Source organism: Esox lucius, chromosome 7 (assembly GCF_011004845.1).
Source record: "Esox lucius isolate fEsoLuc1 chromosome 7, fEsoLuc1.pri, whole genome shotgun sequence".
NCBI classification, from domain to species: domain Eukaryota; kingdom Metazoa; phylum Chordata; class Actinopteri; order Esociformes; family Esocidae; genus Esox; species Esox lucius.
The window spans coordinates 27,428,616-27,451,558 of NC_047575.1; the positions used below are offsets into that span (position 1 = coordinate 27,428,616).

The 22,943-nt window shown below is 39.9% G+C and overlaps 1 protein-coding gene across 2 annotated transcripts in view; it reads right to left on the minus strand.

Moving 5' to 3' along the window:
- kirrel3a (kirre like nephrin family adhesion molecule 3a) overlaps positions 1-22,943 on the minus strand; it is a 206,976-nt gene that overhangs the window by 75,089 nt on the left and 108,944 nt on the right. For both annotated transcript variants that reach the window (XM_010870739.4, XM_020047869.3), the window contains exons 2-3: positions 17,480-17,629; positions 4,415-4,564 (exon numbers count right to left, since the gene is read on the minus strand). In XM_010870739.4, the coding sequence (XP_010869041.1) occupies positions 4,415-4,564; positions 17,480-17,629 (300 nt within the window). The remainder of the gene's footprint in view (positions 1-4,414; positions 4,565-17,479; positions 17,630-22,943) is intronic.

The following is a 22,943-nucleotide window of genomic DNA, read 5'->3' on the forward strand; positions in this document are numbered from 1 at the left end:
TGGTGAGGTATACTAGGGGAGTCTGTACCTCTGTCAGGACCTCTAGTTGATGCATTTGATTTAATTCTGTGCCACTTTTCTCCCACAAGGCTGTCGTGGCATTACGTGCTGGCTAGTCATTTTGGAAGGCATTTTTCTCCTGCTAAGTTAATTGCTACTGATTCTCCTTTATAAATACAAATGGAAGCAATATTAGCACAACAGTAAGTTGAATATAGCACCAACTAAGTCTGATTAAAACCCTGCTGTTGTCCTCTGTTGTCCTCCTAATCTCTTTGTTACATTAACGGTGTCTCATCAGTTTTTTATTAAAGTATTTAGCACACTCAATTACAGCTTAATCAATGAGCTGAGCAGCACACATGTATCTTAAAAATGTGTGCGGGCGTGACCGGACCACATGAAGTAAGTGCTATTTACAGCCGTACTGGAGCGATTCTGAGGGATAACCATATCACTCCACGCTCCAGTCATATTAGGCTCGCTCCACACCCAAGTTCCCACTCCACTCACATACTTGGTTCCCACGTTAGTGTTTGAAACCTTACAATTCTTCCAAATACATTAAATTCTTCAAGTATTTCATAGATAGGCGGGTTTTGGCTGCTTGCTGTTCTGTGGAAGAGGTACTGGTTCCGGACTGCGCTGCTTTCCCTTGTCATTGAGTTACACACAATTCACAACTATGCTATATTCTGAAGGCAGCTATTGATCCTCTGACTATTATGCCAACTAGTATACTGAATGAATACTTAATTTGTTTCTGAACAGACAGTGGTCGACAAATTCTATACCTTTGGCAAATTGTATAACACCTCATACACGCTTCCCGCATCTATGACGACAAGAGAAATAAAAAATGAAGTGCTACGCTGGACAGATGGGAGGCACAGGGATGGAGACCATAATTAATCTCATTCTAGTTTCAATAGAGATGCCCTTCTCTCTCACACCACAACAACTGTCACGTGTTATTGGTGTCAAGGCCTGACCTTGAGACTGTAGCTTTTGCTAGCTTTCTAAAAGGTAGGAGAATGATTGAGGAGGCATCTTAAATAATATCTGATCTTTGTTCTTACAATATTTACATTGCAAACTGACCCCAGAGACACAAGATCCTGACAAATAGTATTTACCAATATATTAACAAATTAAACACTGCGTACAATGACTTAAGACTGTAAGTCGGAAAAGGCAATCTAAAAGCAGCTGCAACCACAATCAGTCAATTGCATTTCATAAAATCTTTGTGCGTCAGCATTTGCACAAAGAATGCTAATGCCATGCTATACCCTTCAGCCAGGTGACTACTGGTGTTGGCCTCCCTGCATTGCTCGGGGGGCATTTCAGGGATCTAATTAGCCTCAAGGGCCCCTCCTTTAGATCGTGTACCTATATTCTCTCATCTCTTATTCAACAGTGCCACGGCTAGAAGGCCAACTGGATTAACCTGCCACTCTCAGATGGGGTTCAAAGTTCAAATGTCACTGTCAGAGGGCATTTTCTTACCAACGCTACTGCTTGGACTCACAGATGAATTTGTGCTCGGTGTTAATGACGGTGATTGGGTTAAATGTAGTTCAGGCCCAGGAAAGCAATGTGTTGTAATATTATTGTGTCGGGGAATATAATTATTTCCTTATTAAGAGAATCCCAAAAATGATCTAAAGTATTCCCAGCACCAATCATAAACACCTTATATAGCATCAAAGTCAGAAAAATTCAAACAAGTATTTTGCTGACATCAGCAAATGCTTGATAGGAGCCGGACAGGAGTATGGGCAGTAATCCACTCTGGTTATAACAGCACAACAAGGCTAAGCTGTCAAGAGATGGAGTGAGGACAGTGGCCGCCGAATCCCCAACGGTCCCCAGAGCGGGGAAGTGACAGGTAGGGACTGACCGTGACTGCGTCCATACATTAACTACATTGGCTCAGTCTCAAGTTCTGCTGATAGCTTTGTGTGCAACTTTTTCCCAAAGCGAGCCGATTTGTCTGGGATTAAATGTCAGGCTAATGGCTTAGCTCTAGGGAGGAGGATGATTTGTCTCCCAACCTGAAAAAAATAAATAAAAACAAACGGTGCCCTTCTTATCTATAATTAATCATTTTAATGGAGCTGAATCACCAACATCTTAACTCCCCTCTTCAACTGCCCGCTTCATTCTCCCCACTAAGTAACCAGCTTTAGATTAGTGGGCAAAAATGCAACCACTGAGAGAGGGAATAATGAACTGATACCTCAGGAATATATCATGCTTTAAGGGTGGATTAATCGATAATGCTAATTAAGGTTCTCTTCCTTGCCTCTGCCCAAGGCACCAGAGGGTTTGAATCGGAGGGCTCAATCGATCCCAACCCAAATTATGGCTGATGGAAAAGCGATTGGGGTGATTTGGCATCACCTGATTAGTCCTGATTTGGAGGATGCAACCATGATTTATCTCTAGCTGATTCATTTTCCTTCAACTCCCCCTTTCAAAGAATTACAGAGCAATTTAAATATTATAGAAATAATTTCAGATTCCTCTCTTAAAACATTCTATATGAAACATAGAACCTTTTTTTTTTAAACCCTTTTAATTTTGCACCTTTTTGCAGGGATGTAGACACCATTCGGTTGAAGTCTAAAGACCCTTTCACTCGAGATTCAGAGAGAAAACCCTCTGATCGGCATTTTAATCAAATAAACTTGTGAAGTCACTACAGTGCAGTACATATATATCTTGTCCACTACCTACAGTGGAGGTGCACAACACATTCCTACACTGTACCCTTATAGCAGGACAATGTCAACGGCGTAGTTCAACACAACAAGTTCAAATGTTTGCAAATCAAATCATGAAGCATTGCATTTTGTATTTAGTGGAAGGGGTGATAAGACTTTCAGATTAAACAGCTTGTCACATAAATTTAATTAACTTACAGCAATCAGCCATAACATTATGACCAACTGCCTAATATTGTATGGGTCCCCCTTTTGCCGCCAAAACAGCCAGATGTTAGCAGCAGATCCTGTAATTTGAAAGGTGGGGCCTCCATGGATTGGACTTGTTTGTCCAGCACATCCCACAGATGCTCAATTGGATTGAGATCTGGGGAATTTGGTGGCCAAGTCAACACTTTGAACTCGTTGTTGTGTTCCTCAAACCATTCCTGAACCATTTTTGCCTTTTGGCAGGGCACATTATGCTGCTGATAGAGGCCAATACCATCAGGGAATACCGTAGCCATGAAAGGGTGCTTATGGTCCACAACAATGCTTAGGTAGGTGGTACGTGTCAAAGTAACATCCACATGAATGGCAGGACCCAAGGTTTCCCAGCAGAACATTGTCCAAAACATCACACTGCTTCCACCGGCTTGCCTTCTTCCCATAGTGCATCCTGGTGCCATGTGTTCTCTAGGTAAGTGACACACGCACCCGGCCATCCACGTGATGTAGAACATTTTATTAATCAGACCAGGTCACTTTCTTCCATTGCTCCGTGGTCCAGTTCTCATGTGCCCATTGTAGGCACTTTGCAGTGGACAGGGGTCAGCATGGGCACCCTGACTGGTCAACGGCTACGCAGCCCCAAACTGTGATGCACTGTGTGTTCTGACACCTTTCTATCTGTGCCAGCATTAACCTTTTCAGCAGTTTGAGCTAGAGTAGCTTGTCTGTTGGATCGGACTACGTGGGCCAGCTTTGGCTCCCCACATGCATCAATGAGCCTTTCCATGAACCTATCACCGGTTTACTGCTTTTCTTTCCTTGGACCACTTTTGATAGGTAGTGACCAGGAACACCCCACAAGGGCTGCAGTTTTGGAGATGCTCAGAACCAGTCGTCTCGCCATCACAATTTAGCCCTTGTCAAAGTCGCTCAGGTCCTTACACTTGCCCATTTTACCTGCTTCTGACACGTCAACTTTGAGGACAGAATGTTCAACTGCTGCTTAATATATCACACCCACTGACAGGTGCCATGATAATGAGATTTTTAGTGTTACTGACTTTGCCTGTCAGTGGTCATAATGTTATGGCTGATCGGTATATACTGTACCTGTATTTTCAGTACCCATGTACCCATGGTTAGGACAACATGTTGGCTGTATAGCTTTAGGTGTTGATCTGCATATACATGCTATTTATGTAATAGCTCACTAAAATGCAAAATCATGACTTTCCCCAGATCTACCACTTGCCCTAACTGTTGTAAAACAGTTTGACATGGTTTTGCAAATTTAATGTGTTTTCTGGCCTCGAACAGGAAGTTCACTCAACACTTACTCTGACATGTCACTTCTATGAAACATCAACTTAGACAAAGTTGTCCTTAGATTTTTCATGGACTTTGGAAACATACATACAGTACAATCTTTTACACTTTCTTGAATTTAATCAAATGGTACTGTAGTTGGATCTTACCAAGCACAGTCAGCCGAGCGGGTCGTGTTCTGATGGCTGCCTGGATGGCCTGGCACTCAAAGGAGGCATCATCTTGCATTTCGGTTCTCTGAATCAAGAGGTGGTATTCACCCTTGCTGTGGTCCCCCACTATGTCATAGCGTGGGTAGCCTGGAACACAAAAACACACATTACAGGACACAATCACACAGCACTTAAAACCACATCGTTATTATGTAAGTCCACACACAAGCTTTTCCAATTAGCTGAGGCTACGGATTGTCATAACCACTAGTAAACAAACAAAGAAAAACAATTAAAGCACCATTGGTTTTCCATAGTGAACGCACACTCACAGTTATTTTGGAGAACACACACAAAACTTCAATTATATCTGTGATGTGGACTCATTGTTGCTTTGTACTCCTTTAAGATCAGACACCTTGAGCACAGAAAAAAAGATGAATGTACAGTAATTACTTTATCGGCCCACCTATACAATTAGCCTTGGAGGAGGAGAGGACAAATGGAATGAGAAAGCGAGGGTGGATTTTTTTTCCCTTAAAATTTTAAATGGAGTGTTAATCTAGTCTTCCGCACATAAATTGAGCAGCTGTCAGCAGAGGAGGGATTCAATTCTCTCATCGCCAATTGTGTCCAGTCCAGTGCGTACCATAATAGCTATTATAACTGAATAGAAAACAGATGAGTGATATCTAACATCTAATAGGAAATGTTAATAGGACATAATATCACTCTAAACAGATTGTTTTTAGTCACGGGCAGGTATGTTTATGGGGGAAGAATTGAAAACAATAATAGCCTATTTTAGCATTTAATGACTCTGTTGTCCACATTAAATATGCTGTGGGGATTCCTATTTTTTAAATGAAGATAATAGATAACATCAGATAACTTAGAGGTGACACCCAAAATGCAATTGTTGCCCTGTTATTCATTCCATGGGAATTGTATATGTATTGATACTCAGGGGCAGTTCGACAGAGGTTATCCATCTGGATTATAACTATCAGACAAGATAAAAGGAATGTAAATAGCATGAATGAAATATGAGTCCCCATTCAAGTAAATTATTTGTATGTTCTGGTCATTGTAGTCGTAGTCAACTTGGACCCTGAAAGATAGATTCAACATTGTTCAACCTTAAACACAAATTTCCTGTTTCAAAGATGAATGTGATACATGGGCTAATTTGTGCTGTCAAATGATGTCTGTTAAATTATACACAATAACACACAGGTAGAACAACAGAAGGTATATGAGAATAAAAACACAGAACGCTGTATAAAATTCCAAGACTCTTGCGAATAACAAATATTTAATTTTAAACCTTCCATTTTGCGATGTGTGTATAGTATGCTTATTATATGCGCATAATACACACTCTAAGCAGAATCACTAAATCCCCTGTTAGCCATGAAATTCCAAGTTTAAAAGTTAATTGTTTTGATGACATGTGGTACATATTGCCAAACACATGATAAAATATAAAATGTTATGAGGCACGTTTTGGCCTCATGGTGGCACTTTTACAACCAGTGTCCAATAATCTCATAAAGCATCTTCAAAGCCCACATCAAAGTCAAGCTGCAAGAGACATTCATCAGGAATCCAAAAATATTTTGGGAGAATCAGATATACAGTCATTTGGATGAAGGGAAGAAAGGAGAAAATACGGAAATGTTTTTACGAGGTCAGTTAATTGGAGGACGGGCAGGCGGTGTTCAACCCAAATGGGCAAAGTAAATAACATTAATGCCCATTGATTCTAACTAAAATACTGCTGTTTATTCTGTCCATTTAGATCTGCCCAGGGATCAATGGCAAGGCTGAATCATCCCTAAGCATTTTACTGAGCCGTAGGAGGGGAGACTAACTCCCACACTGCTGATACAAAACAATATAAAATGTCAGATGCCTTCATAAAGGGCCTATTCGTGTAAATTGCAGATTAAAGTGAGGCAGAATACAAACCTGCTCTTTTAGACTTTCTTATGAAAATGTCCTGATATTAATGTGCTTACCTTGCTTACCATGCCGACTATGGGATTCCAGCAACATTTTAGGTACTGTTAAGATGCTAAATGCTTAACTGCCTGTTGACCCACTGTCTTTGGGGTAACCCCATAGATTATTTTTCCATTTTGCATATTTCCATTTTCTTTGAAACTCCAATTTGTACACCGCAATTGTTGCCCTTTTTATCCTGCCTCAGGTAATCGTCTCACGTTTATATCTCAGGGATTTGAGGTCACATGGTCATGACACACATATTCTACATATATTCTGCCTTTTCTCAGGGTGGTTTAAGGTCGGTTGGTATCTGTTTGGTGGTGTCCTGCCTGGTTTGCCCTGTTCTAGGTGAATCTTTGGAGAGAGAGTTGTCACTGGAACATTAGCTGGGCCACTTGTCACAGCCCCCAGCCTACCTTATTTATTGTATGCTGCTTTCTTGGCAAGGGCTCACTTAAAAATGTGACCATTTAAATGCAATCTTTCTGGTTAAAGAAATAATTTGTTATTTGTGAGTGTATAATTCTATGGGAGGGGATTTATTGACTAAAGTATTTGTCATCTTTTGAGATTAGCGAATACAAATACTGCAAAGCAAATGGACCAGCCTTTTTGACATATCATGTAAACAAACACATGGGATCCAGACAAGCCTGAGGCTTCTTCATGTTACACCGTTTTTTTGTGACTATATATAATCTGTTAATCCCAAAATCCCAAATCTTCTTATTTCTTAATTTTCTAAGTATTACTTGTGGACAGAGAATGGAAACATATCATTGGTTATTTCATAGTGCATGGCATTAATGTTTCTCTAGGCTAATACAGTCACTAAGACATTGAACATTGGGAAGGCAAATGCTAATAAGAGTACAATAAGATACACAACAAGATAATTTGGCTGTTTGATACAAAGTGTTATTTATTTTCTTATTTAAGAGAATAAATACTTTCCTGCATGGCAGTGACCCTAAGCACAAGGCTAACTTGACCCTCCAGTGGTTACAACAGAAAAGGGTGATGTTTCTGGAGTGGCCATCACAGTCTCCTGACCTTAATATCATCAAGCCACTCTGGGGAGATCTCAGACATGTGGTCCATGCAAGACGACTAAAGACTTTACATGACCTGGAGGGATTTTGCCAAGATGAATGGGCAGCTATACCACCTGCAAGAATTCAGGGCCTCATAGACAACTATTACAAAAGACTGCATGCTGTCATTGATGCTAAAGGGGGCAATACACAGTATTAAGAACTAAGGCTATGCAGACTGCAGGGGTCATTTCATTTTTTTGTTTGTTGCCATGTTTTGTTTTATGATCATGCCATTCTGTTAAACCCTACAGTTGACTATGACTCCAATAAGAAATAAAATATATGTGCGTTGCCTGTTTTCTTTAGCAAATTACCTGGCAAGCCTAGTTTAGCCGGCCCGCAATAAAATGTGAAAATCGAGGTTGCCGTCTCGTGAATCAAGCTCAGGTTGCCCACGTGAAAGGCATTGTCGTCAACCACTACGCCACCAAACTGCACACGTCAGGCATTAGTATAGCCTCTTTGCATTATATTATTTTCATTCATTAACATCACGCCAAGTTTGAATATTTTGTTAGATACCATTCACTAGCGTTAAACTGAGTAACGTTTCTTATTAAGTTTACCTCCACCACAAATAGTGTATATGAACTGTATGACTTTTGCCACTGGCCGTTTTAAAAGCTTATTAGCCAGTAATATGTCGCTAGATGCCAGGGATTATATTGTGTTCAACTGAGTAACGTTTCTTATTAAGTTTACCTCCACCACAAATAGCATCTATGGCCATTGGCCGTTTTAACAGCTTATTAGCCATTCGTGAATGACATTGATACAATAACTACTGTATCAATATAGGTAGCGATAACAGACAGTTTTGTCAAGTGAAAAGATGAGAGAATCGTGTAGCCAGCAAGGTTTTTGTCTATCCTAAATGGATCCTCTTTTGCCACTGGCTGTTTTAACAGCTAATTAGCCATTTTTGAATGACATAGATACAGTATCTATCAATATAGGTGACGATAACTTGTGATGGCCATTCAAGGTTTCATTAGCATTATTTTAGCAGCAGGATATTATTCTGGCAGCACTTTATTACAATAAAAGCCATTATTGAAATGTATAAAGAGAGAATCGTGAAGCCAGCAAAGTGTTTGTCTATCCTGAACAAATCCTAACATCCACCAGAACCATTTTATTTTAGGCTTCCTATTACAGCTACGTAAAGTTGTAGCCAGCAAAGTTTTTCGGTCCTGAACCTCAGGCATCAGGTGTTTAGAGTGTTTCAGGAGGAAAACGCAGGACCTGTTGTTCAAGAGCCCGCGTCTCTAACCACTACGCTACTTAACAAGGGACCATCAGTCAGTCAGTCAGACACTCAGTAAGAGACATTCACTCTTCTTAGCCCCTTCCGCTTATGTGGTCCAGCAAACATTTTACATAATACCAATTCTCCAAGGGTATGTAAACTTTTGAGCACAACTGTATATATATATATACACATACATACAGTTGTGCTCAAAACATACATACAGTAGTGCTCAAAAGTTTGTAAGTTTGCAACAAGTTTGCAACATACATATATATACACTCACCTAAAGGATTATTAGGAACACATTTTCAATTTCTCATGAATGCAATTATCTAATCAACCAATCACATGGCAGTTGTTTCAATGCATTTAGGGGTGTGGTCCTGGTCAAGACAATCTCCTGAACTCCAAACTGAATGTCACAATGGGAAAGAAAGGTGATTTAAGCAATTTTTTGTGTGGCATGGTTGTTGGTGCCAGACGGGCCGGTTTGAGTATTTCACAATCTGCTCAGTTACTGGGATTTTCACGCACAACCATTTCTGGGGTTTACAAAGAATGGTGTGAAAAGGGAAAAACATCCAGTATGCGGCAGTCCTGTGGGCAAAAATGCCTTGTTGATGCTAGAGGTCAGAGGAGAATGGGCCGACTGATTCAAGCTGATAGAAGAGCAACTTTGACTGAAATAACCACTTGTTACAACCGAGGTATGCAGCAAAGCATTTGTGAAGCCACAACACGCACAACCTTGAGGCGGATGGGCTACAACAGCAGAAGACCCCACCGGGTGCCACTCATCTCCACTACAAATGGGAAAAAGAGGCTACAATTTGCACGAGCTCACCAAAATTGGACAATTGAAGACTGGAAGAATGTTGCCTGGTCTGATGAGTCTCGATTTCTGTTGAGACACTCAATTTCTGTTGAGAATTTGGCGTAAACAGAATGAGAACATGGATCCATCATGCCTTGTTACCACTGTGCAGGCTGGTGGTGGTGGTGTAATGGTGTAGGGGATGTTTTCTTGGCACACTTTAGGCCCCTTAATGCCAATTGGGCATCGTTTAAATACCATGGCCTACCTGAGCATTTTTTCTGACCATGTCCATCCCTTTATGACCACCATGTACCCATCCTCTGATGGCTACTTTCAGCAGGATAATGCACCATGTCACAAAGCTCGAATCATTTCAAATTGGTTTCTTGAACATGACAATGAGTTCACTGTACTGAAATGGCCCCCACAGTCACCAGATCTCAACCCAATAGAGCATCTTTGGGATGTGGTGGAACGGGAGCTTCATGCCCTGGATGTGCATCCCACATATCTCCATCAACTGCAAGATGCTATCCTATCAATATGGGCCAACATTTATAAAGAATGCTTTCAGCACCTTGTTGAATCAATGCCATGAAGAATTAAGGCAGTTCTGAAGGCAAAAGGGGGTCAAACACAGTATTAGTATGGTGTTCCTAATAATCCTTTAGGTGAGTGTATATATACATATATATTGTATGTTTCTTGCTCAGGTTTCTTGCTGCCCAATGTTTGTGATGTCCAATTCACAATTATGGCATTGCCTTGCAGCAACACCTCCAGAGCAGGTTTTAAAGAGAGAGCAGTTTCACATATTCTCTGATGCATATCTCGCCAAGCCATTCTACTATTTGGTTACTCAACTAGGAAATACATTTTCTGGCAAAAACGTGCTGGAGGAAAACACATTCCTTGTTCAACATCCAAAATCAAGCTTGCAGAACCCTGAGTCCTACCACAATGAGTCATTAGAGCACAAAGAGACAAGGCAGCTTTGTTTCAAACTCACACAAGGCAGCCTTAGGTCTTTGGCATATCTACACAATGGTTGAGATTCAAACACACACTAGGGTTTTTGTTAGAAAGAAAAGTGTGAAATGCTTGTTTGTTTTAATTTAAAAACTCTCACAAGACACTTAGGTTACACTTTAACCATTAACATATCACAGCTGTCGGTCGGAAACCTTGTCCAAAACTTTTACTTTTCCTAGGATTTTTAAATAATTGAACACAGCACTGTCAACGTTGGTATTGTGTCTTTATGGTCAGATACTTGCATGAGTCATTACATTGTTAATATTTACCAACATCAAGCTCAAACAGAGTTATGAGGTTTTTGAATAGCGAATGGCAAGATATGTGTTTTGTCCATCATTGATTAGAACGACCACATCTGAGGCAGTAAGTGTTACGTCGCATTACGTTATCATCAACTTACAGGTTACAATGTTTATTGTAGCTAGGTGCTTATCATGTCATTGAAAACATTTGGCCAAAATGTCTTGTTATAAAAGATTAAAAGCTACTGAACAGTCTATTGGAGACAGTATTGCCTATGACTATATGACAAATGCTAGACTAAACCGCACTTCAACATGGTTTGCCGGCGCTCTTCTCCGCTCCCACGTCTCAGGCCTCTAATACGTAAAACATTATACTTTTTAGACTTAGTGTTTCTTGAGTAAAGGAAATGCTGTAGATCTACTTACTCAAACAGCCAGTTGTTTACTTAGCCTTGTTACACACGTTCAAACACAATTCTCAAAGGTATTGTAGTGTACATTTATTAGATAGTTGATTACATTGCCATAAAAAAATTGAATAAATACATTAATAATACAGAATGTATAAAATCAAGTAGTCCATCATAATATGAAGATTGCACTTCCGATAAAGTCACATGAAATTGCCTCAGTACTATTTAGCTTGAGCTCTGCTGTCCACAGAACATCTTCATTGAAGATGGAGGCAGGGTGGAGCTTCAAGGTTTTGCCACCGATTTTAGGATCCAGTGGAGTTATGAGGTTTAGTCACAAGCTCTTTTTGCCGGACCGTGTAAGTGGAGCCGGCCAAGAAGAGCGAATGTCTCTTACTGAGTGAGTGAGGGACTGACTGACTACCACTTTTTAAATATTGTAGTGGTTAGAGAAGCGGACCTGTGAACTATAGGTCCCAAGTTCGTATCTCCTCGCAGGCGGAGTATAATACGCATCATGAATTATTCTGTATAGACAAAAACTTTGCTGGCTAAAAATGTTAGCATCTACATTATAGTAAGCATGAAATAAAAGTTTACATTTATATTGCGACTGTTTATAGTGGATTTTCTAAATACGCATCCATGCATGCGTTTTGGGTCAGGATAGACAAACACATTTACTGGCTTAACATACAGTAGTTATGTTATAGTAAGCCTTAATTGAAACTGTATACGGTTATATTGCCACTGATTCCGGCATGGAAAAGTTCATCTTAAGTCTCACTAGCAATTGCTCAATTCTTATGATTATTCCTAGAAAGTTAGTAGATACAAGTAAGCCTATTACTGGCTAATAAGCTGTTAAAATGGCCAGTGGCAAAAGCAATACATAGACGCTATGGTGGAAGTGAACTTTAGTCAGTTTAACACAATCCTCAATGGAGTCTAGCGACTGCTGGAATGTGTAATGCTGTGGCGTAGTGGTTAAAGACCGTGCCTCTCATGTGGCAGACCTAAGTTTGAATCTGTTGAGAGCAAAGACATTTATTCATTATTTCTGGTAGATTACACGATTCTAGTCTTTTCACTTGATGAAAAACTTAGTTATCACCATTATTGATAGTTATTGTATAATTCTCATTCACAAATGTGAAAAAAGTTAGTTGTTTTTCCATGAAAGAAAAAAATGACGTTCTTATGACTTGAAATGATATAACTTGTCATTCACAAATGGCCAATTAACTATTAAAACGGCCATTGGCAAAAAAGAGGATTTGGACAAGAGTTACGTTATACTGACAGCCAGCAAATGTATAGCTCCGTGGTGTAGTGGTTAACGACACAGCCTTTCACATGGGCAACACTTTCTATTGCGGGCCAGCTGAACTAGGCTTGCCTGTTTTTTTGTTAATACAGTTCATTGGTTAAAACTCACAGACAGATGTGAAGGGTGACCAATAGCAATGATTTATGAACAAAAATAAAAATTACAAAATGGAGATACAAGGTTTCCACCCGACAGCGACGATATAAACCTTTCTAACCCCTTTAACAAGGATTGCTTACTGCAGTGGTTCACACCAGGTTTGGAGCTGAGAACACCTGCTAATGTAAAGTGTTACCAACTTCAATTAATTTCTATTTAAGCACAGGGATTTTTACTTTGGGGAATACTAAAATACTTGCATTTAGTTTGGGTGTAGAAAAGTGAGATAGTACAGACCCAGAATATATACAATCCCAGAAAACTATTAAGATATCTATTTGCCCTGGCCAAAAGTAAATTGCACTATCAACGTAATATGTTGCAGATATGGAGTCAAGACCACAACACTGGAGACCCAAACCAAGACCACAACAATGGAGACCCAGACCAAGTTCAAAAGGTTTATTTGTCATTTGCAATAACAAGTTATGGCAATTAAATTATTGGTTTTCCTACTTCCGACAGTTACAAAATAAATTTTAAAAAGTAACAGTAATTATAATATATAAATAAGAAGATAACAAGATAACACAAACTATCAGTAATAACCCTTTTCAAAAAAACATGCATCAATAATGATAACTATACAACTGTACAAACGTAGTGCAATGTAAAAGAGACAGGTGTGCATGATATGTTTGGCAGATGAGCATGATATAAAGTGACAGGTGTGCATGGGACTATGGATGGAAGGGAAGAAGGGTTCCTGAATTGAGCAGCCTTACAGCCTGAGGAAAGAAACTGTCCCATAGCCTGTTTGTTTTGGACAGAATACTCCTGTACCTTCAGCCTGATGGCAGCTTGGTAAACCGTCCATGGCATGGGTGGCTGGGATCTGTAATGATTTGTTTGCTCCTCCTCCTAGTCCTCTCTGTGTAGAGATCCTGCAGGGATGGCAGGTCAGACCTTGTGATGCTCTCTGCTATTTTAATCACCCTCTGAAGTGCTTTACGGTCAAGGGCGGTGCAGCTGCCATACCAGGCGGTGACACAGCCGGACAGGATACTCTCGATAGTGCATCTGTAGAAGTTGGTGAGTATCCTCTAATCCATGCCAAATCTCCTTAACCGGCATAGGAAGAAGAGCCATTTCCTGGCCTCCTTTACCAAGATGTTAGAGGGATGAGACCAGGTCAAGTCATCACTGATGTTGACACCAAGGAATCTGGTGTTGTGAACTCTCTCTAATGCAGACCCATTGATGTGTATGGGGGCGTGGTCTCCCCGACGCTGCTTCCTGTGATCAAAAATCACCTCCTTCATTTTGCTCATATTGAGCTGGAGGTTGTTATCCTGAAACCACGAAGTCAGTGACCTTACCTCGTCTCTATAGGCTGACTCGTCGTTGTCAGAGATCTGGGCTATGATGGTGGTGTCGTCAGCAAACTTAACGATGGTGTTGGAGACGTGGGTTGCCAGGCAGTCGTGGGTGAAGAGAGAGTACAGGAGCGGGCTCAGCACCAGTATTGAGATTCAGTGAGGAGGAGGTGACGTTGCCCATCCACACCACCTGGGGTCTGCCCGTCAGGAAGTTCAGGATCCATCTGCACATAGAGGGGTCGAGACCCAGATTCCTGAGCTTCACTGCTAGCTTGTGGGGCACAGTGGTGTTGAAGGCTGAGCTGTAATCAGTGAACAGCATGGCTACATGATATGTTGCCATTTGTGACTAAAACTCTGAGTAGTATCAAAAGGAACAGGGAAGAGAAGGTACAAGCTGTGTGGAAAGTGAACACTTCCTTCCTCATTTCCTTCCTTCCTCAAAAAAAAAGAGTCCAAATCACACAGGGAGAGCAAGCAAAAGGCTAGGACACCGCCAGTGCTGTTGACAGTCAAATCCCTGCCTCAACTTTCTTTTGAAAATCATTTCATTGCTTCTGCATTTGCATTTCAAAATGACATTTTCTGTCCTTGAGTTTTGCCTTTGATTCACCAAAGCACTTTATCGCCATAATCTGTCCTATTCAGTCAAATATGCAAATGATGTTTAGCTTTAAGTGCCATTATCCTTTACTGCATGAAGAGTTTTTTCTACCTCCTGATGACAGTTATTATAGCCATTAAAACCATAGCGCCAGTATGTAGCCTTCTTGCATCCTCCTTCAAAGCTGTTGCGTTGGCTAAGAGGTCCAATTTCCATGGCGTCTCTACAACCAAACAATATCCACAGTTCTGTAAGACCCCCCCCCCCCCCCCTTTTACAAACATCCACTTGTCATTGATCTGCCAGGAAAAATGCAGCTTGATTTCTCCCCAAGGCAGATGAAGACAGATAGACAGACACACATAGCCCAGTCATCCACTCTGTTGAATTTTCTGTGCTGTTGGTGATGTTTGGTTAAGCACCGGCAGATCCCTGTGGAACCGGTCATTGCGCTGCACTTCAGTGACACCGGCGATGGATCCCAGGGTGCTACTAAAAGGACCCGGAGTGAGAATGTATAAACGTTATGGGACCGGATTGTTCTCTCAGGCCCAATTATGGAAACGCTGTCCATGACAAAATAAAACCGGGGATTGAGGCAAAATCAGACAGCACCCACAGGGAAAACTATGCAAAAGATTGGCATGACAGGATTTGCAGAAAATGTAGTCTATTGCCATTTTGTAACCCCAAGTGTACTCTATGTCCTGTTTAATGATGTTATTTTAATTTATTTAAATTGTTTGTTTTGACAAGAGTGTGTGGCATGGCATGTCTTCTAAAAGACATTGATTGGGTAAAAGAGTTTGTATGGTTGGTTGTTAAATCTTATTCATCCAGTATTCATCCACCATTCTATCTATCCAAACATCACACTGAAAGCTGATTGTGGGAAATAATTTCCTCTGGCAGCAGTTAGAACATCAGTACAGTCTTCAAAACAACCCGAGGAAAGATTGGGGAAGCAGACTCACACTGCCGCTTTGGAAATGAGCAAAACATGATTTAACCATCTGGCAGAGCAGCAGATGTTGCTATAAATTGCTGCAACTTTCAAATGTTGATTTTCTTTAACCCAGATGCAGTATGGAGAGCGACTGTGTGGGGTTAGTTGAGTTTACTGTATTTTGTAAGATTGAGATAATTTTTTTTTTTTAAATGCCTCAAACACAAGAACTGCAATGTCGTAAGATGACTAATGCAGAGGAATGGGAGAATTGTGGAAACAACAAATAGAAACAGTTATGGTGGAAATGCAGTGGTACTCAAACAACAATCTACACCCGCGGAAAATGGTCTAAGTGAAGAATAATTTGTTTACGCTCCTGTTACCTCTAAATAAAATAGGAAAACATACATTTTTTATTCCTTTGTTTCGAGTGTGGATTCTATACAGATGAAACTCTCGCAATGCTGTTCATTTATGATATCACTTGAGAATGTAATGCCTCATCGCTCTCTAGCGACTCCATGTGATGTCTTGGGACCCTTTAGGCTCAATCACGGTAGAAGTCCGGAGAAGGCATTCTTTCCTGCCCATAAATATTCCGGTGGACTTCCTGGTTGAGGGAGCATCATAATAAGAACCAGAACGACACTGGATGTGCTTTGGAAGACACACATACAAAATTGACTGCCCCGAGTCACTGGGTAATTGCTATAAGGAAGCAGGGGTCTTAATTACAAATTGGTTGTCAGCAAATTGGAGTGAAATTGGAGCAACAAATGATTCAAGTTGTGATTGGATCTCAAATATTTCCTGTAAAAATGTATTTTGCCATATAAACCACATACATTTTCTTTGATTAATATTTAGAGCGTTCTGATACTTTTTGAGCATGAAATTAATTCAAAGGTTTTGAAAAACAGCAGTTAAACAAAAACAGCAATGACACAATCATTGTGTTTATGACTCCTGTGGGATGTGTTGCAACACTTTTAATTAATGATCAAACTCAAATTAAATACTCAAAATTCTCTGTTTCTTCATTCTATCATTGGATTTGTAGTTTTGTCACTTCCCATGAAGACAGTGTGGATTTATTTTGTTTAAATGGTTTTATTACTAAGGTAAAACAGGTAAAAAGTCCCAACCAATGGGCTTGAGCACACAAAAACAATGGAGAAATATGACAGAGACAGTTGTTAAATCCGTGAAGAACAGGGAGAGTGATGGACAGACAGATTGATAAGGGCCTTCAGTAGAGATGGAGGCTTCAGATAGAGGTTGTTTCCAAGAGAGGAGAAATGGAGATGAAGAAATTTTTTTTAAATAGAAATAGAAAGAAAGACAAAGCCACAGACTTGAGAGGAAGAGACAGAGAGAAAATGCTATGTTCCAGGCTAAAACACAGACATAAAGCAGAGCTAAAGAGAGTAAGATAATGAAAGAACAGATGAAAGCTAAAGAAAAGAAACAGTAAAAGAAGAAGAGAAAGAAGCAGAAAAACTCAAAGGTAAGTTGCCCTGTTCTGGGAAGATAGAGAAAAAGTGTGATAGAAAAAGACTGTGGTTGGAAGAGGAGAGAATAAAGGAAATGAACAAAAATCTTCATGGCATTCAAAGCCTTCCATATGTTTCATATTGTATGCAGCACTGACAAAAAATATTAACTCTAACTGGCAAAGCATTTATAAAAGTTCACATGAATATGCTAAATGTTGGGTCAAAGACATACTTTATGCCTCTTAATGTCATGCAAAGCAGTTATAAATGCTTCATGAACGCAAAATGATCACTATTCCAAGTTGAACCAGAACAGAGAAGAAGCGTTCCTACCTGAGAGGTCCCTATTGACCCCCAGGGCCATGCCGTCTCTGAGCCATAGCACCATGCCATGGTACCCAGGGATGGAGCAGGGCAAGGTCACCGGCTGACCCGACACCACCACCAGGTCTGTGGGCTGCTGGGTGAATACTGCACTGGAACCTGGAGCAGAGAAATGAGGCTGAATGTCAAAATCTACTAACATTTCCATTATGATTCAATTGTGTACTCGCACACTGGAAAAACAAAGTGCTTTAAAACATGAAGTGGAAAGTGAGTCGCCACCAATTTAACCCCACAACTCCCAGTAACACCATTCAGTTTTCTTATCATAACCACATATATCTGCTTGCCCTGAATTCATATTTAGTTGCATGTTGTGTGTTTTATTATTTTCCTTTCACAACAACTAGGGCTCCAGTTTTATCTCAAAAATGTTTTACATACAACTTTTTGATTGACAGGTTTAATAAAAAAATGCCAATGCAAAATTTGATCTGCCATATAAGAACCAGTTTATATTAAAAACACCCTGTAACTACAAAAATACAAATATCTTCTTACCAAATAATTGCTAGTGTGGCAGGTAAGCAAGAGCATCGGCATGTCTAAACCTTTCATTGACATCATCTAATAATTTATTGGTCAAACATTTGGAATAAGGATGTTTTTTTTAAAGAAAAAACATTGCCCGGGCCCTTTTTGATATCCACCCTTCTCACAAAGCCCAGTTCAGCCCCAATTCATCACACTGACTAATGGCTGGCATTGATGGATGGAGAAGGAATATGCATATGCAATCCTGGAGCATAAAAACACAATATTTAAATGACCACATATATGGGGTTTACAATGCAGTAGAGCTTTCTTGACACTCAAAGGGAGATGGAACCTTAACTAGTATTAGTGTTCTAACCCATCGTCCTGAAATGTTTTGAAACAGTAAAAAGTGTGCTAGAACTATGCGAACAGGTTGAAAACAGTCCGTTAATTGCAAAAGGAAATTCCTTTTCTTTTGGTAGTGTTTCTGTTGCTAAAGCAAATAAACTTTAGAATTTGATAATTTCTTCTGTCTATGTATGAATGAGGTTGATTAATGCATATGATAATTTGCCAGCTTAACCCATATTTCTAGCACAACAGTCTAGTTTCAAGGCTTGTCAGTGTCCCTGGTTAACTTGTCGAAGATCAATGGGGATAAGCTGTAACTACAGAAAACACTACCTGAAATGTAATTACTTCCACAAAACTTCTGCCAAAGGTAATTACATTTCTTATTGAACTAGATGTATATCACTACTCCACAAAACTGCTTGTTTCAAATTGATTGAATAATTATGTTTTATACAGTGTGGAGAACAAGTATTTCATACAACTGTGAGTGACGCAATCTAAAACAAAAATCCAGAAAATCACATTGTAGGATATTTAAGTAATGAATTTGCATTTTATTGCATGACATTAGTATTTGATACATCAGAAAAGCAGAATTTAATATTTGGTATAGAAACCTTTGTTTGCAATTACAGAGATCATACGTTTCCTGTAGTTCTTGACCAGGTTTGTACACACTGCAGCAGGGATTTTGGCCCACTCCTCCATACAGATCTTTTCCAGATCCTTCAGGTTTAGGGGCTGTCGCTGGGCAATACGGACTTTCAGCTCCCTCCAAAGTCTTTCTATTGGGTTCAGGTCTGGAGACTGGCTAGGCCACTCCAGGACCTTGAGATGCTTGTTATGGAGCCACTCCTTAGTTTCCCTGGCTGTGTGTTTCGGGTCGTTGTCATGCTGGAAGACACAACCACGACCCATCTTCAATGCTCTAACTGAGGGAAGGAGGTTGTTGGCCAAGATCTCGTGATACATGGCCCCATCCATCCTCCCCTCAATACGTTGTAGTCGTCCTGTCCCTTTTGCAGAAAAGCCTCCCCAAAAAATGATGTTTCCACCTACATGCTTCACGGTTGGGATGGTGTTCTTGGGGTTGTACTCATCCTTCTTCTTCCTCAAACACGGTGAGTGGAGTTTCGACCAAAAAGCTCTATTTTTGTCTCATCAGACCACATTCCTCCTCTGGATCATCCAAATGGTAATTGGTAAACCTCAGACGGGCCTGGACATGCGCTGGCTTGAGCAGTGGGACCTTGCGTGCGCTGCAGGATTTTAATCCATGACGGTGTAGTGTGTTACTAATGGTTTTCTTTGAGACTGTGATCCCAGCTCTCTTCAGGTAATTGACCAGGTCCCCGCCGTGTAGTTCTGGGCTGATCCTTCAACTTCCTCATGATCATTGATGCCCCACGAGGTGAGATCTTGCATGGAGCCCCAGACTGAGGGAGATTGACCATCATCATGAACTTCTTCCATTTTCTAATAAATGCGCCAACAGTTGTTGCCTTCTCACCAAGCTACAGGGCTTCTTAGTCAAAAACTAACAGGTCTGTGCCAGAATTCTACTGGTTGGTAGGTGATCAAATACTTATGTCATGCAATAAAATGCAAATTCATTATTTAAAAATCATACAATGTGATTCTCTGGATTTTTTAATTCCGTCTCTCATAGTTGAAGTGTACCTATTATAAAAATTACATACCTCTACATGCTTTGTAAGTAGGAAAACCTGCAAAATCTGTATCAAATACTTGTTCTCCCCACGGTATATATAATACATTTTTGAAGTTTTCAATATTTTCTGGAGACAACTTTGGCAGCAGTTACAGTCTCTACCATCTTTGCACATGTGAATTTTTTTTATGTCGGCCTTGTGCAGGTCTACAATTGTATCCCTGATGTCCTTACACAGCTCTCTGGTCTTGGCCCATTGTGGAGAGGTTGGAGTCTGACTGAGTGTGTGGACAGGTGTCTTTTATACAGGTAATGAGTTCAAACAGTTGCGGTTAATACAGGTAATGAGTGAAGAACAGAAGGGCTTCTTAAAGAAAAACTAACAGGTCTGTGAGAGCTGGAATTCTTACTGGTTGGTAGGTGATCAAATAAATGTCATGCAATAAAATGTAAATTAATTATAAAAAAATCATACAATGTGATTTTCTGTATTTTTGAAGCTGAAGTGTACCCATGATAACGATTACAGACCTCTACATGCTTTGTAAGTAGGAAAACCTGCAAAATCGGCCATTTTGTTTTTGCTGTTTTGGACTTTGCACTTCTTAAATAGAACTGTGACTATAAAATGGAGATTGTCAGTAAAAGGTATTCATCCATATCCAGTGAACTATTATAAAATCACATTGTATAAATAATAATGTACATTATTTTAAGATGTATTTATATTTATGCTAATATTTTTAAAGATGAACCTGATTAAATTGTGAATAATTAGTCAGAAATCTACTCAAACCTCTTACAGACTGCAGACCAGAGCAGTCGGTCTGCAGTCCAGTTATCTTGATGATTTTTTTTACACTATAATGCTGAAATGAAAGACTAACAAGCACAAACATAAACAAACACTGATGTATTAGGCATGAAGTGATCAAATAAAAAACACTGCACAGGGATTACGGTTATGATATTTAGGGGAATATGCCCACTAAACTCCTCACTCATTATTCAGCATTCATGATTAGGAAGTATACAAAGACCATGGGGCCATACTCTCAAAGTTAATATCCTCCTCAATTTAAAAGCGACTGTCTCAACCGTATACCATTTCAAATCCAACGTGCAGGACAAAATAGCAAAAAGAAATGTGTCACTTTCCCAAAACTTTTTCGTACCCCCTCTGTGAGAGAGACACTGCCATGCATGAGTGTGTGTGTGTGTGTGTACATGAGAGGAATCCACACTGAAGTCTGTGAGCTTCAATTTGAGAAGGCAGTTGAGTGGCGCATGCTGACAGCAGTAAACTTCATTTAGAGAAAGAGTCTTGAAAGGATGTGAGTACTGGCAGACAGTGCTCAGAGGAGGCTTAAGGTAGAGTATTCACGCAGGACACAGCTGGATTGATTTTCACATTTCCCACCATGCTTAATTTCAGGTTGATTTCCCAAATTATTTATTTTAAAATCTGTGTATTGCACGCACATAATTATTTGTATGCTACACAAACATAAAAGAGAGGTTTGTTAAAAGGCATGGTGCTTGAAACCTATCCAATCATTCAGAAGCTTGATTTTTGCTTCCATTACTGAGATGCAAGGGCGTAGGAGTGGGGGACATGTCCCCCCTTGCTCATATGCCTTTGCTGAGATGGTACCTGAGATGAGTAAGGTAATGTCAGTGTACAGTCTTCCCTACCCTGGTAGTCATTCTGAATGCAGGTTCCAGGTGATTTACCATTCTAGTTGTTGGATATCCCACCTTGACTGGGTTCTAATATTATTTAGATATGACTTTAGAAGCCAGCATCATGTACATGTGCAGGTCTGATGTGGAATAATTTATATGTTAACGTTGTCATGAACAATTACATTTTTAAGGGTAATAAGACTGGCATTTATAGGGAACCATATGAATATCCCTAAATGAAAGATCCCTAAACACACACACACAAAAACAGACATTTACACACAAAATCTTAATTTTCCATGAATCTTCTGAAAATAACATATATTCAAAGAAAATAACATTTTTGAAATCTTACTGAGTTGACACTTTACATCCTTTACTGCAAATAAAAGGCAAAGCAGGCAACACAGCAACCAAGTATTTTCTATTGCTCTCTCTGGAGATGTTTTTCATCGATTTTCGTCCTTTAATTTAATAGACTTCAGCATTGTAAGACGGGTCTTTCATAAACATTCTCAACCACTGATTACATGAATCTTCACAAGAAACAGACACAAAAGAAGAGCTGCTGTATTACATTTGTGTGGAGTATACAAAGATAAATCCCAAATCCTGTTTCCTTTAAAGTGAATTACTTTTGACTAGCTTATATTGTAGCTCCGGTGAAAACTAGGGAACTGTTTAGGGAATAAGGGGCCATTGGGATGGAAACAGTCTGTCTTTTTGGCTGGTGGTTGCTTTACTTGGCTTCCATTCTGCAAGTCACAACTCATAAGATTTAAACATTTTCATTTTATACCATAACCTGTATTTCTATTTTACATATTTGTATGTACTTGGTGAGAAGCTGTAGTAATATGTGATTACTTGATTTAACTCACACATTTTGGAACAATGGTGTTTTTATAGGATTTTTTTTTCTAATCTAATGGTCCAGATGGGTGCAATTGCAAGATGGATTGTATGTTGAATATTGATCTGGCTGATGAGATATAATGCTTTCCTCCCAAGACAATCCAGCATCTTCTCTGAGTCCATTAGTGGAATCAACATTCTGTAACATGAGGCATTGTTGGTTCTCCCACATTTATTTAGGTCATAAATCCATTGTAGCTGCCTTTCATAGATGTAGGTAAATGCACGGTCTGATTTCCTTTTGAAGACAAATGTCTTGGGAATGACTGGGCTTTGGAGGATCATTGCCTCCTCCTGAACTGAGCCAAA